General features: G+C 41.2%; 1 protein-coding gene across 1 annotated transcript in view; it reads right to left on the minus strand.

The window, feature by feature from the left end:
* LOC310930227 (transcription factor SOX-6-like) overlaps positions 1-16,002 on the minus strand; it is a 79,031-nt gene that overhangs the window by 35,450 nt on the left and 27,579 nt on the right. The window contains exons 4-5 of the mRNA XM_083893144.1: positions 7,825-7,914; positions 2,470-2,642 (exon numbers count right to left, since the gene is read on the minus strand). Coding sequence (XP_083749270.1) covers positions 2,470-2,642; positions 7,825-7,914 — 263 coding nt within the window. The remainder of the gene's footprint in view (positions 1-2,469; positions 2,643-7,824; positions 7,915-16,002) is intronic.

A 16,002-nucleotide genomic window follows, 5' to 3' on the forward strand; every position in this document is an offset into this window, starting at 1 on the left:
CTGAGTGAAAATGTTTAACCCAACAAAAATCGCTGTTTACTAGAATATTTTTTTAATTTACAGGGGATCCATAGGTCGTGTGAAAAACATGAAATGCGCCGAATGAACACTATTCTCTTTATTGTTTGTGATGAATTACACAGTTTGTCTTTTTTATCCCATAAAAACCCAAGAAAGTAAGACTTTCGAGGATCGCTGTAGATGCATACGGTGTACATTTCTACTGCTATTACGCTATGCAATCAATTTCAACACCATAATGACACATTAAAGCCAAAAAAACAAAGTTGTTTAGAGGCTGTATGTATTTAGAGGCCAGACACTTTGCTGACCGCTCGATGCTTTTTTCATAGCTTTGATGAACCTCAGTGATCTGTGGGAAGCAGCCTGTTATTGCTCCAAGAAACTGCTCCTGGATTCCAGCCAATCTACGTCATTTGGAAACCTGACTAATCTTTGGTGAACATCGGTCAAAACAGAAGCAGGGAGTTTGGAATAAAACAGCAAAGAATGAGTAGACCAGAGCTGCATCAATGAAAGTAACATTGCTCAAGACCACTAACTGTCCTGAAGCCTGATCTACAGAGGTCAAAGGAGCAAGAAGATAGAGTGCGAGTGAGTTAAATGTCTGTTTGACCTCAGATTACGATCTCCCCACCCTAACCAAATCTGCCTCCAACAATTTAGGTTTCTGTAAGTTAAACTTCAACAACAAAAAAGCAACTGATTTATAGTTTTCTAATAACATAATGGAGTCAATGTGTAAATGTGCATATTTTACAAGTCGCACTTGGTTGATAGAGATGTGTTTTCCAACAAAAACATCCAATCATCAAGAACAATATACATCTGTAGTGAGCGTAGCGTGACTTTTACAGATATAGTTTTTATGGTTATGTTTACATACAGCAGTTGCTTTAGGGGAAAGATTGCGGTTAGGGTAAAAACAAAGAAAAAAAAAAGTCCACTCTGACCTCAGACACCACCTGTTTACTTATGTTTATACAAAAACCACAATCTCTCTCTGAGCTCAGCCCAACTGATTTGTTGCCTGAGACTAACCGCAGAATGGACCTAAGACGTGAGCCTCAGAACACGTGTGTTATTGCAGCTCAGTCATACAGAAAACGCCTGTTCTCCGACAAAGACGCTGGTGTGACTGATGGTACAGCTAATTAATGCAATAAGCAGTGTGAAAAGTTCCAATGCAGATCTCTTAACTCACAATAAACCTGTTAGACTGACATGTTTACTAAGCCAACCAGAAACATCCAGCACCCATAAACAAGACGGGGGGGGGGGGGCAATCACACTTATATATCCTTTTTTTTCACAAGGGTTTAGTTGGGGAAGTTAAAATCTTTAAAGGGGCAACGCGACAACTATTTGATTCTGCTCGCTCACACTTAGAAAAGTAAAGCAGCTGCCTCTCTCTTTTTTTTCTTGAGGAGTCGTTTAGTATATTTATTCTGAAATGTAATTACAGGCTGCTGAATGGGAGGCGGCGCCCCATTTGCACACATGTCATATTTCATTAAAGGCAGATTTCTCGGGGTTTGTCTGTAGGGCATTATCCTATCAAGTCTCAACAGCCAAATGACTGGCTGATATTGGAATCTGTCTTTCTTTTCACCCTCTACGTCTTCCCAGGTCCTTTGTAAAGCCGTGGAAAGTGGAATGTGTTGTGATGGGAGGTATGTACTTGTCCAAACAGAGCCTGTCGTATGCCGACCTACAGTAACATGTCGGCAGAGAGCGAAAACAAAGAGCAGCTCACCTAGACACCTCTCTCCCTCCGTCACATGCTTTTTACTCCGACTGTCTTTCTCTGACAACTGAAGGCACGCTTCAACTTTTAAAGTCACAAACGTCGAAAACATAATTTCAGCTTTTTTGTTTTTTGTTGTTGTTGTTTGTTGTCTTAAGAACAACGTTGACCATCATTTCAGTCAGTTATGATTTTATGAACCACCTTCACCAGGAAAATGGAAAAACCCTCAAAACATTAGTGCAACGGCACTCTTTACATATTTATCAGACATTTAACGAACTTTATTTTGAAACTTTTGTCTCTTATAACCAACAGCTTCACCACAGCAAAGGAAAAAGTGTCAGTGTTCAAACTGTGTCAAACTCAACAGACAGCAGCAGTTCACAGGAACACAATGCTTCACATTAAGTGCTTACAAGTAATGAGACTTGGGAACAGCTGATTTGATTATGTTATTTGGAGGTGAATCCAGTTGTGACAATGGTCAATAGTTCACAGTGATCTAGGAGATTGGTCTGCAGAACATAATGGCCATGAAAAAACATCGAAAAATCAGTCTGATCACCTGATTGACCGTTTTTCTTTCCTTAAGTGAAACAAAGTACAGCTGCTAAAAGGATTTTCTGTGTGGAGAAGACTCTCTTTGCTCTTTGCATAACTATTACACGTCTACAAACATCCTCTCCAGCCCCGTCTACCTGCTCCTGCTGCTGCCTGGCCAGCTCCATCTGTTGTCTCTGCTTTTCCAGCTGTGAGGCGGCCATCTTTTTCTGCTCATCATGGGCGGCGAGGAGCTGCTCTCTCAGATTGATCAGCTGGCTGATCATGGTGGAAAGTTGGTGCTCCTTCTCCTCCAGGGACTCTGGTGTACCTGGACAAGAGATTAGAACATGTTATAGTCAGCCAGATGTTTAAAGAAATGAATGATGGAGTTGATTAATCCACTCTAGCTCTGTGGCCAGAGCAGACGACATGACATGGTTGTATTTAGTTACTTCTCAGAATTGTTCTGTGAACATCCATCCATTTAGTTTCTACTGCTTTATCCTCCACACGAGGGTCGCGGGGGTCCAATTTGTCTAATCCCCATATTGCCTGTTCTTGGACTGTGGAAGGAACCCGAAAGAACCCGGAGAAAACCCACCCACACAGTGCACATGGTTGTTAAAATTGCAACTTTTTTCATTTACATTCAAACCGTTCATGTGTAAAACAACATTAAGATGTTTGGTGAAGGTCTGCGATGAAGAAGACTGAAGGGCCATTACTGCACCATGTTTTCTCCTTCAGTTTGTGATGTTTTGGACATTTTCTCAATACAAAATTCCCACATTTTTAACAAATGTCTGCACACGTGTTTGGCCAAGTGAAAACCCTCATTCCCAGATTCCCATAAATCTTGTAGTTACATCGTACTACTTATTATTTTCTGTCTTGTCTCTACATGCTGTCAGTGTTTATAACCCAGTGTCTGCTCTCGAGAACAATAAAATCAGTTTGACTTATCCTTTTAAAATAAGTGGCTGTCACACACTTTTTTTTTTTTTGGCAGTTTTATGATTTGGACATTCTTGGGATCAACACCAGTGAGACTGTCCAGTTTCTAGATTATGTCCAATAAGAAACACTGACAGCAAAACTAAAACGTTCCCTTTTGTTTCCTCTCAAGGCAAATACATAACATTGTTTGACCTCCACTCTCTTCTTTGAGATAATACAAACATTCAATGCATTTTCACCACAGCAACATCTCATATTGTGTATATGCTGTATTTATACGAGTTCAACCCTTTGGATAATTTATATTAATTATAGGCAACGCTGCCTTGCCTCTGTAGCAACAGTTGTTGTTGCTCTTGGATGTAATTATTCTTGTTTAGTGAGTCTTTATCACTCATGGTCAACATTTTCTTGATTTTCCTTTTGCGTGTGTGTGTGTCAAAGAGGTTTCTTTCAGTGTGAATGGGGAACACAGAGAAAAGTTCATTGTGTTCTTTATGGATGTGCATGTGTGTGTGTGTGTGTGTTTGTGTGTGCACGCGCATGCATGCATGAATGTGTGGGACATGAACTCACACACTTTCCACAGTTAAGTTTATCTTGTTTTGAACTTTTTGCTTGTGTGTGTGTGTGAGTGTGTGCCTGTGCGTGTGCATGCACATGTGTGTGTGTGTGTGTGTGTGTGTGTGTGTGTAAGGTCTTGCCCTGGGGCCATGAAGGGAGACTGCAGGGTGGCCCCAACACTACCTGCATACTAACAGAGTCTCCATTGTAGTCTTGTCAGGGCCCTATTGTACCCCCAGATCCTCTCACCCCCCACCCACACACACACACACACACACACACACACACACAGAGAGAGAGAGAGAGATTGCCCCTCAGCACCCCTGTATCAAAGGCAACATTCTCCTGTTCTTGTCTCTTTTTTTCGTGCTTTCATTATTCCTTTTTTTCGCTTTTCCCCAAACAACCCCCCATCAGTTACTGTACTTCCAAGTCCAGATTCCCTCTCCTCTCCTCTCCTCTCCTCTCCTCTGCTCTCCTTCTTCCCATTTACTTTGCTTCTTTTACTTTTTCACAACTTTTCATCCTATCTTTCCCACTATCCCTTATAGCCTCACATCCTTTTGTATCCCCGCTGCCGTTTTCTCACAAGCTCTCTCAGTCACCTCCTCCACTCCCCCTTCTCTTCTCTTGTCATTTTATCACCCTGTCAGTCACCTCAAGCCCTCTGGACCAATTTAGGCCCCATCCCATATCCACACAGAAACGGAGCGAGACTCAAACAATCTTTTGTCTTTGTCGTTTTTGAAAACGCTTCCCGTAAACACGCCGTTGTCTCAGAAAACATTCCAAAAGGCCTGTAAGAGACTGGCTGTGATGCTGCTGCGCCACAAAAACGGAGAAAGAATGAACCAAGCCAAACCAAGCCATAAACATATAAGAAAATATAAGTTATCATAAAGCAAACAGATCAAACAATATAGTGTTGACAACTTAGTGACTTTCTATCAGAACCCTAACTACTTTCTGAGAAGGAAATGTTCAGTTCTGCCGCACGAGTGAGCTTCATCTAACTCTATTTACTGCAGGCAGAGAGACGGTCTGCGACTGTAGACAGAGAGAGGAAGAGAGAGACACACAGACAAGAAAAAAAAGTGTCTGTTTTTGTTATCTACTCCCCTCATTTTTACGATTTTGTGAACTCGCTGCGGACGGGACGTGTTCTAGTGATATCTGGTGTCTCCAAACACAATCGTATGATGATGACGACGACGAGGATAGGGACAGTGAATGCCAGCGTGAGAGAGAGGTGGGACTACCACATCATTATTTTCCCAAAGTAGCGTATTCAAAAAGGGGGCGAGATTTTCCCACTCTGGAACCTATTTTTAAAAAATACATACATTCCATGTGGATGAAACACCAATATGATTAAAAAAAAAAAAAAAAAACCTATGCTGGGTTGTTTCCGTGTAGACAGGCCCTTCATCTTCTTATACAAATGGATACTATATAATCCTGTCGTGTCTCAGAAAACACGCACATGCAGACTTCTTCCCATATTTCCCTTCTTATTTTTGTGAAGTGAAGTCCGTTGTGAAATTGGCACCGTGATTCATCTCTGTGGATTAGGGAGTTCTGTGTTCCTTCAGCACTTCTGGCACCAATAACTATGTCAGATATTTTCCATTTATCAGGATCATTCCCAGCACCTGCTGGGGGGCAACAGTCAAAACAGAAAGCCATTAACGGTTTTCTCCGTTTGTCTGTTTGAACGATCACAGGATGATCTATCGTGCTCTCTGGGGCTTAATGTCAAAACTCATACTTCTGCATTCGGTCGGTGTTAAATGTTGGGTTTTAATTAAATTATTATTTATCCATCTGTAGCACTGTCAATAGATGAATAGTATGTGTGTGTTTGATGTCAACTTTCAATTTGGTTTTATTTCCTTCTGTGTCCTTTCACTCACTATTGAAGTTCATCAGTTTGTGTTTACAACAGCACATGTCAAGCTAATGAATGTGTCAATCATTCTCAGCGCGTATTCACTTATTAAACTGAAGTGACACTGACGCTACAGTACTTGCCGTCCCATCTTCCTGTCAGACCACAAAAACAACCGGGTACATATATATATACAGCATGGAGCTTTAATCTGTGTACATTCAGGCTGAACGGCGTTCATCAATGAGAGAATATAATGAAAAACAAAGATAGATAAGATGCCTGTGTCTCCACAGTGCTGACAGATATACCAGCCCGTCTGACATTACAAACACTTGCAATCCATCTGTTCTTTTCTGCATCCGTCAAATTTAGTGGTAAGATTTAAAGAGTTGCTTTTTTATCTAAATTTGTTTTATACAAATAATTTGTCATATTGTTAACCTACGTTACTGCTGTGCATAATGTACTATAAATGATTCATAAAGTTTATGAGTGAGTGATTCTCTTTAACAATTGTTATGCATCTTCCTAAAATACTTACTTTTTTTTAACAACTCTTCTGTAACAACTTACTGTAACTCTATAACAAGCTAAAACCATAAAGGTACAATGGTGCAGTAGAGGACTTAAAAGGCTACTAACAGGCAACAAGGTTATATATATATATATATATATATATATATAAAAGATTATGAGATAAATTAAATACATAATGTTCAAATGCCACCCGGTTCCCACAATGGCACAAACGGCTGCTGCAGCAGAGGAGTGCAGGCGTGTGTGTGTGTGTGTGTGTGTGTGTGTGTGTGTGTGTGTGTGTGTGTGTGTGTGTGTGTGTGTGTGTGTGTGTGTGTGTGTGTGTGTGTGTGTGTGTGTGTGTGTGTTTGTGGACATTGAGCTCACAAACCTCCCTTGAATAGGTAAGCATTAAAAATAGAAACTACATTATACCCGCATCAAAATGCATGTGTGATCGGTTCCTTTTTTTTTTCAGTTGAAAAAGGGGACATTGATTATCTTCACCATAAAAATAGCGACAACGGAACAGGTCGTTGCGTGAGAAGACGCAGAGCCACGGTTGAGTTTGTGTATTTAGGTCAGTGAGACCAGACTTAATTTCATTTAAATCAAAGAATGACAGATTTTGATGCTTTAATTCATTCGGAGCATTTGATCACGATGCAGCTGGAAGTGTGTGTGTTGATGTGTGAAGAGCACACATGTGTTGTTAAATACTATATTTATGTACGGCGTCTTCAGCTAAACATACGAGAAACTGACACGTGTGGCTCTTTACTCGGGTATCAGGTGAAATCAGGGTGATATTTTATATACATACATATTGTTTTAAAGAATTTTTGCGCGCAAGCGTGCGTACGGTTGGCGCTTCAGGGACGGAAATCATTTCTTCATGTTAAAGTGTCAATTTGTGACACGCAAGAGAACATGCAAACTCCAACATAGAGCTCAATCTCTGAAAATCACCAAAAAACAACAACAAAAAAATACCCACACTCTAATTTTTGCAATCTACAAATTTTAAAAAAAAGTAATTCAAAGAAAATCTAAATGAGCAATTCACCAGCTTTTAAATAAATCATATTCCCCTGCTTCTATCATACAAATGAAAAAACATCATGTTTTTCCCTCATTTCCTTTCTCAGTCAAGCCGTCTTTCACTTAGAAAGGATGACATGCATTTTTATCCCCTCTTGCTGCTGAGGCACAGATTTTCACATCTCCATAACGCTGCTAATTTTCACTTTTGTGAATACCTGAGTACATCAAGAATACGTTTTCCTTGGTGCAATTTATAGGATGTGGAGCCGCTCGCCTCACACACAATTTATCGAGAGAAAAGGAATTGGGCTTGTAAACAGAGTGTGTTCACGACCGGTGTGTATTAAGGAGATCAAATTCACTATCACTAATCAGTGTGTGTGTGTGTGCAAAAATAACCAATTGTAATTGAGTCAAAGTTAAAATAGCCATCACTGCTCTTTCTCTAGTGACAGACAGGCCTGGTTTTATAGGCTCAAGTACACTGTACTGTATCTAAGATGGAGAGCTCTGATGTGCTTGTTTTATCTTCTCTTACCTTTGACCTCCGCCAGCAGCTCAGTGGCGTTCAAGCAGTCAACGCGCTCCTTCCAGTCCTTGGACAGGAGCCGCTCCATGCAAGACGGTTCTACAAAAACGGCAGAAAATAATCACGTTCACTTTACGGATCGATCCACGCTTTGATTCTCACTGAATTCCGCGACATCAATTTGGAAAATATCAAACGTGGGGGAAATTAAAAAGGGAGACAGTTCTTAAAAGTGCCAAGGAAAATTGGAACTATTTCTGTCAACATCATCTGTTGCACTTTCCAAAAAAAATAATTCTTCAAGTCCTCAAAAAAAACGCAGCAGCCATCCAGCTGACCAAATGAGAATGTCAGCATTGTTTTGATACGGGTTCTTATTTGTGGCTGTCCTCTCGTTCTCACAATGTGCCTCGTAGCCTCGGGGTAATAGACATCAGAGACATGTGGTCTCATAAGATTCATAAGGTCTCATTTGTTCAGGGAGAATCCTGCTGTGAACTTTACTGCAACAATGGGGACTTTTCAATTCTTCACCAAGCAGATGGCAGAGCTAGAGCTGAACAGAGAGATGTCCGAGCATGAGTGCGAGTGCTTGCGCATTTGCATTGATCATAAAAAACAAAGTATGCATGTTGTCATACGTATCAGCAGTTAAACTTTCACTTTCATCTGACGCACTACATTTAACTGACAGCTGAACCTTCAGTTCCTCCTCAGATAAAAACAAGACATGACATTTATATTATAGCACACATTGACGTCCTTAACACTGTACTTTTATTCCTTTGGTATCAGGTGCCTTACATTTCCAGTACTCAAGTTTGTTCCTTTTTTCTCTCTCTGTCAATGTCATTCACCTGCCTTAGCTTCAGGTAACAATCCTTAAGACGTAATATTGTATCGTGTTTCAGAAGAAGCCGTTTGGTATATTTGCATTTTGTCACCTCGGTGTAAAGATTTAATTGTTCCTGGCAGCGTCCGCCTTTTCCCATGCAGGATCCAACACGTACATATTAGGGCACAAGCCATGATTCACAGGAACGGTTGAATGAATCCAAGCGTGAGCATGGATTTTGCAACAACATTACTGACTGTCTTCTTTAGCCTTTAAGTAAAACATGGTTCTTCTTTAAACAGAGGTGTTTTTGTTCATTCTCTATTGGACGACAAACAGCCGTAGTCAGTCTCGTGAAAATGAGTTCATATTCAACTGACTTGCAAACAAAAGATCCATTTTAAGGAATAATAACTGTGCGAAAATGAAATTTAGTAAATAAATGGGGGCACATTGTCTACTAGAATCGATTGTATATGCATAAATATTTCGACAAAATGTCCAGAGACCACGTAGGAGTACATTTTGTTTCAAACAGAAGTTTGGTTTAAAAGAAGAAAAAAAACATGGTGTGGTTTTAACACGGAAGCATTTAGACGAATCATGTTTATTTACATTTGAACCAAAGCCGCAATTTCTCCCTTAATCTCAACCTAAGTGCTTTTGTTGTATAAACATCACCACAGATTGGGCTGTGGATGCAAACTCCAGGCTGTGGTGTGACACAGACTACCCACCCAAATCACAGCCTCACAGCGACAATGCTATTATTAATGTAGCATTTGATAAAAAAAAAAAAAAAAAGCTAATGCACATATATTTCCACCACAGTAATGTAGTGCTGCATAAAAACAGGTCTTAGAAGGAGCCAGGGTTCAATCACCTGAAATCAGATCAGTCTCTAAAGATAGAAAATCATCTAAAATAAAAAGCTTTGAACGTATATGTACTTTAAATGTATGTACTTGTTTAAGTGTCAGCAGATAATACCACAGATGGTGTCATTGTCACGCAGGCCCCATGCTGAAACCTCAGCTTCATCGAGGGCGTCCAAAAAAAACCACATGCACGCACAGAAAAAAACAGACATTCTTGGTGACTGTGTGGAAAACATGCCCTTGAGGTCTTGCCTGATTTAGAATGGTTAAGTGAGACAATAGCTCATTTGTGGTGCCTTTATCCCGACAAAAGGCGCTATAGGCATTCATCGGGGCACATGGCCTATTGTGAATGGCTTAATGTTTAGTTTGTGCGTATGGGCTCATTGTGTGGTCATGAGATGCCGTCTGCTAGCCAAGCACAACTTCCTCACTGAGTCCATTAAAGCCTTACGTGTTTACAGTCGGATTATGATTGTTGTAAATAAGCTAATGCAGCTGTTCAGATCACATGGGATCAATGTAAAGGAGGTGGGGGGGGGGGGGGGGGAGAGAAACAAAGAAACAACTTAAAATCTATAGTCATTTCTGGTGGTGATTTCCCATGATATACAGGAAAAACGGCGGGTATTTCCATGACGGCCCAAGATAAAGATACAGTAAAGTAAGGTAATAGATACATGTCCCCTCCCTCAGGACAATTGAATCTACCATTGTAGATTTACTGGAAAAGGGGCTCCAATGGATATGTCTGTGTACGTTTGGTTCAATGGGCGATATTTACAGCCTGCAAATGGGGATGGAGCCAGGACGTGGGATGCTTTTTTTTCCCTCATCTCAAGACCTAAAGCACACTTATTCAGCTAGCGTCGAATGACACAAAATGCACAATTTATGGGAGCACTTAGGGAGGAAACTACAACCTGTAACTCCAAGAAGCATCTGCATAAGTCAACCATGTGTGTACATCCATGCGCAATTTATACCCCCTTTAGCAATAAACAAATCAGACGGGGAGACAGCGGAGGGACGGTAGAGGTAAGATGTAAATTGGGAAGAGGAAGAGGAGAAGAAGTGGGAGATGAGAGAGGATGAGAGGGGAGCCGTTTTACCCTAGATGGCTCTCTATTTGTCGCAGTGGCCGAGTCAGGGATCAAGTGCTGTTTAGATTGGAGGATGGATAAAAATTCCTCACTGTCCGAGCACTGACTCCTTTATAAAGTGGAGAGAAAATGTTGAAGATGGATGAGTTGAAGAAGAGCAGGGAGAGGGAGGAGGGATGAGCAGATGAAAGAAAGGTAGTGGGAGAAACACGGGGGAAAGGCTACGGAGTGGTAAGTGAGCGGAAGAGTGAGACGTTGTTTTCTGAAGAAAACTGATATCAGAACAAACAGGGGACATAAGAGTTTCCCGAAAGGTTCCCTTTGCAACTCCACTTTCTAATTAATGGTTTCACCAGTAGCAGGAAAGTCAGGGAGCAGAGAAAGAGAGAAAAGATGAGTTTGCAGTAAAATAAAGGAAAGGAGCGACAGAAGGAAGATGGCAGAGATAAGGACACAGAGATGTAGTAAATCAGCACACAGTTTACAAGTGAGCCAGTGAGTGTTTGGTGTAAACACACTTTTATCACCTGTGCCTAAGCCAAGCAGCCAAGAGACAGTGTTTTGGTTGTTTTACATGAGCCACAGGCAAAAAGCTGTGTGCGTGCGTGTGTGTGTGCGTGTGTGTGCGTGTGTGTGTGTGTGTGCGTGTGTGCGTGTGTGGCAGACAAGCATGAACACTCCCAAAACACACACCAGCCAAGAACAACAGTGTGCCACAAGCTTCAAGTTTCCCTCTTCTCTGTCTTTCACTCTCTCTTTTTCCTCTCTCGTGAAAGAGAGTTTTGGTTAAAAAGAAAATGCTCTGAGCGCAGAGCAAAGCTGGCGGCTAATTCATCGTAATCGCATAATCTTTACCTTCCATGTAAAGATTTTTAGAAAATGTCTTCATTAAGATTTAGACGACAAGATTTTGACTTTATCGTCTTTTTTCCAGATATTTTTTCCCTGCTTGTCAGGTCTGTTTTTTTACATGTTTATTACACTTCTGTGCAGTGGACAAGCTCCTTGTCTTGGAAACAGATTGTCTGGAGGCTTTGGTTCCACGTGTTTACGCAGCTGAGCAGCGTCTGAAAATGTCATCACTCTCTCTCTCTCTGACTCTGACATATCAAGACTTAATGGTCATTTCTGTGTTTAATTTCAGGTGAAAATATGCCAAAGAATAAGAAGTACTCTTGTGAGACATGCGGTGGATTTGCCAGTTTATTCTTTATGCGTGATGACATTTTAACAATTTAACTTCACTTTTGGATTTCGCTCACAACACACGACCATACTGCGCCAGAGCTCAAGAGCTCTCGGCTGCGCAGGCGAACGCCAAGGTAAAGAGAGAAAACATTAATCTGTGAAATTAGTCAATGTTAAAAATAACAAAAGGCCAATGTTCTAGTGGGTGTCCGGTGTTTGTGTAACACACACACACACACACACACACACACACACACACAGCTGAGAAAATCATTTTGTGGAGTCTCTTCGCTAGTGAAGGTGTGCAAATGAAAGCTGACAGCTACACTTTGCATGTCCAAATTTGTGTCAGTGGCCGGGACTTGAGCTACGAAAGAAAGAAAGAAAGAAAGAAAGAAAGAAAGAAAGAAAGAAAGAAAGAAAGAAAGAAAGAAAGAAAGAAAGATACAGAGCAAGAAAGAGAAGCACAGAGAGAGAGAGAGAGAGCAGCTGTCCTAACAGCTGGCCAGCAGGATTGATGTCTCAGTGAAATAAAACTCAACATATGTCCAAACATGAGAAGACAGGCCAGTCAGGAGGAGGACAAACACACACACACACACACAAACACACACACACAGAAACACACACACCAATGTGAGAACCCCAGTGCACTGTGAAGACCTTACACACACACACACACACATCAAACACACTGATTAAAGAATGCCACTACGCTGCTGACACATACGTCAGAGACGTTTCACACACACACACACACACACACACACACACACACACACACACACACACACACACACACACACACACACACACACACACACACACACATGTGCACACACTCGCTCAGTGTTGTAAAACCATTAAACTGCAAAGAGGTTCGCTCGGCTGCGTGTTAGCATGGTGTCCTTTTCACACACACTATTTTCATCTGTCAGACGACACCCATGTTCTGCAACTCTTGTCGCAGAACAAGAACATGGCCTGAGAAAGCAGCCATGCCCTCCTTCGCCGGGATGGGGGGGGGGGGGGGGGGGGGGGGTGAAGGGGTGATGGGTTTCAGAAGAGCGTAAGCAGCCCTGTGTAACCCTTGTTTCATACATCACCCCCTTTATGTGCACACACACACACACACACACACTAGTGCTCAGTCTGTTGGACAGTGAGTGACCACTTGTAGGAGCCACATGTTATCCTTGAATTAGCGCAGCCATCATCATAGTGACACGACACTGTTGCTCTGATCCAAGCCGATTTATGGGCAAAGTCTTACTCAACAAGAGAATGACGTTCAGTTAATCTAGAATTTAAACTGATGCAACGAAAAACATGAAGGGAACTTACAGTACGTAATCATTAAAACGAGAAATAAACTCTTAAAAGCCATGAACTGAAGGTTTGACAACATTTCCTTGTCAATTAATCTGCGGATTATTTTTCACAGTTTATCAGTTTGTCTACAAATAAAAAGTCAAAACAGTGAAAATATAAAATGACCCAAGACTTAATTACTTAATTACTTAAGCAATGAATAAATCATCACAATTGTTATTCTACAATAACACTTTAAAACTGTGATACAGAAGCATTTATTTTATTATTCATGCTATACATGTATTAAACCGTGTTTAAAAGGTACAATAAAAGGGATTAAAAATGTGGCAAACGCCCGATAATTATCGAAAACATTTTGGGGTTTACGTACAGAATATAATCACCGTATTTTACTTAGCCTACAGCTTAGAGAATTAAGTCAGGCCTCCACATCTCCGAGCTGGGGCTTTGATTCCCGCGTGCTAAAAATAACCACACACTGCTCACTCCCTGCAGTGTACTTCATGTGATATAAGGTGGTCGCGCTGCTGAAAGTGTGCAGCCCAGAATTAGACAAAGGATAGTGTTTGGACAGAATTTACGTGGTGATTTGAAAAGCTCGGCTGCAGCCTGAGAGTTCAGGCTCTGACATCAGCCACCGCTGCAGTTTTAATGTTAGGAAAGCACAGCGTGTGAGGTGCAGAGTTAAAAATGAGAAGTTTTAACAGCCCGATGAGAGCAGTCTTACTCAGACAAAATAGCACATTGATATACAGTAACAGTACTAGTCGACCTTTCTCTAGCAACTAGAGGAAGTAAGAGCCCAAACATTCAAATTTTCTGACATTTCCCAGCTCTTCTTTGTGCGAGAGGTGGGGAACAATGAAGCGCGAGTGAATGCTGAGCTTTAAAAGTGTAAAAACTGTAGCTTGGGCATATGGTGCACCCCAGCATCAACAAGGTCAGCTCTCTTTGGATGTAATTAAATGTCAAGTAAAACATCTATTCACCAATTAATGATGGAGCCCTTCCGAATATCTTCTTCTTTTTTTTTTTTTTTGTCTACTCTCCTATTTTCAGGGTTACATTTTTTTTTCTCTTGTGTTAATGAAGTAAACATAAATTGTGTCGTCTGCAATGGACTATTTATGTTTCAATAGTTTTTTTATTTTTATTTTTTTCAAAAAATTAATGTTTTATGTGGGGTTCTTTTTCCAAATGCTTGTGGCTGACTTTAGAATTTCTTCTATTATGTTTACATGTTGTAATTAATCACACATCACAAATATGAACACACTCACATCCAACGGTCTGACACACACACACACACACACACACACACACACACAGAGACACACACACACACTCACACTTCCTCAGAACCAAGTTCAAGACCCAAGCTTCTGGTTCCACTTTGGCCGTGACACATGAAACCCTACATACTTAGCACACAGACACACGCGTGTACGCAGACAGACACACACACACCTACAGACACACACTGTGTGGTTCAGACACAATAGAGTAGTTGTTTTGGTTCGGGGCCCTTGGGGAGCCGGTGTGGGCGGAGCCTGTGGTTTGGGTCACAGAAGAGAGATCTAACGGGGCTTAGTGTGGGGAGGTGGTGGGGGGGGGGGGAGTCAGAAACCGCTCCACAGCTGACCAAAGAGGAGAGAAGGTAAGTGGATCCCTTAATATATCCCACCCCCCACCCCTGCACACTCCTCTGCCTCGATCTCGATCCTGTTGCTATGAAATATGGAGAGAATGAGAGTGAAAAGGAGAATATGCAGATGACACAAAAGCTCTTTGTGTCATTTTTGGATAGGCGCTACTATCAATTGTCGTAAATAATTAATTAAACAACTAGTTTAATTAATGCATCCCAATTAAATAGTTGTTTTTTTTCAATATTCGGAAAAAAAGAAAAACGTCCAAGGCCAAATTCAGAAATTCTAAAAAGTTGTTGTTTTTTTAAAAGTTATAGAGTCAGCCTTCACATGAAGTGAGAGTCAGCTTTTTACTATTTTCTTTTTTAAACAGATAAAGCACTTTTTAATAAGAATACATATTTCCTTGATGCTATTTGTAGTGCTGCATCATTAGTTCTGACAACCAAAGACATCACTGTCTTACTTCTTTTGAAGAAAACCAAAACATGTTTGGGGAAAAAAATTAAAAGTTAATTGCACTGTTTCACATTGTATCACAGCCCTGTGTGTAAAGGTTCCCGGGAAATAAACAGTTTGCATCACAGTTTGTATTCGTGTGTGTTTAAATCCACATCGTTGACGAGCCGTGTCAAACACGCTCAGCTGAAGTCAAACATGATCCCTCTCTGCAACGACACACACGGTACTTTCTTCTTATCTTGTTGGCCTCTGCCAGATGGTAAATTATCAGTTCAACAAGTTAGCATTTCACTGAAATCTGAGTCAAATAAAATGACGAGGACCTGATAAAATCACGTTTTAATCTGATTCCTGATTCAACATTCAAAAGTGTTCTAGCAAACCGCATCGCATGCGTCTGCACCACACGCCGGCTGGCCCGCGGCCAAACTGTGCAGGAGCGGGCTACCAGGCATATCCCACTGACTGTATTCGTAGTCAAGCCCCACAGGTTGTGGCCCGATCATTAGTAAAGAGATCTGTATCAATTACAGGGGAAGAGATTAAAAACAACCACAAGACGTCCAGAGGGAGACGGCCTGGTGGTAGAGCCGAGGAGAGCCGTGCTGACCACATTATGCAGCTACATTAGCTACGTTTTAGGTTTACAGTTAAAGATTTAACATTGAAGTTTGGTGTTTGGGGGAAAACACAGCCTTCACACACACACACACACACACACACACACACACACACAC

Source organism: Microchirus variegatus (assembly GCF_963457635.1).
Source record: "Microchirus variegatus genome assembly, chromosome: 8".
Classification (NCBI taxonomy): Eukaryota; Metazoa; Chordata; class Actinopteri; order Pleuronectiformes; family Soleidae; genus Microchirus; species Microchirus variegatus.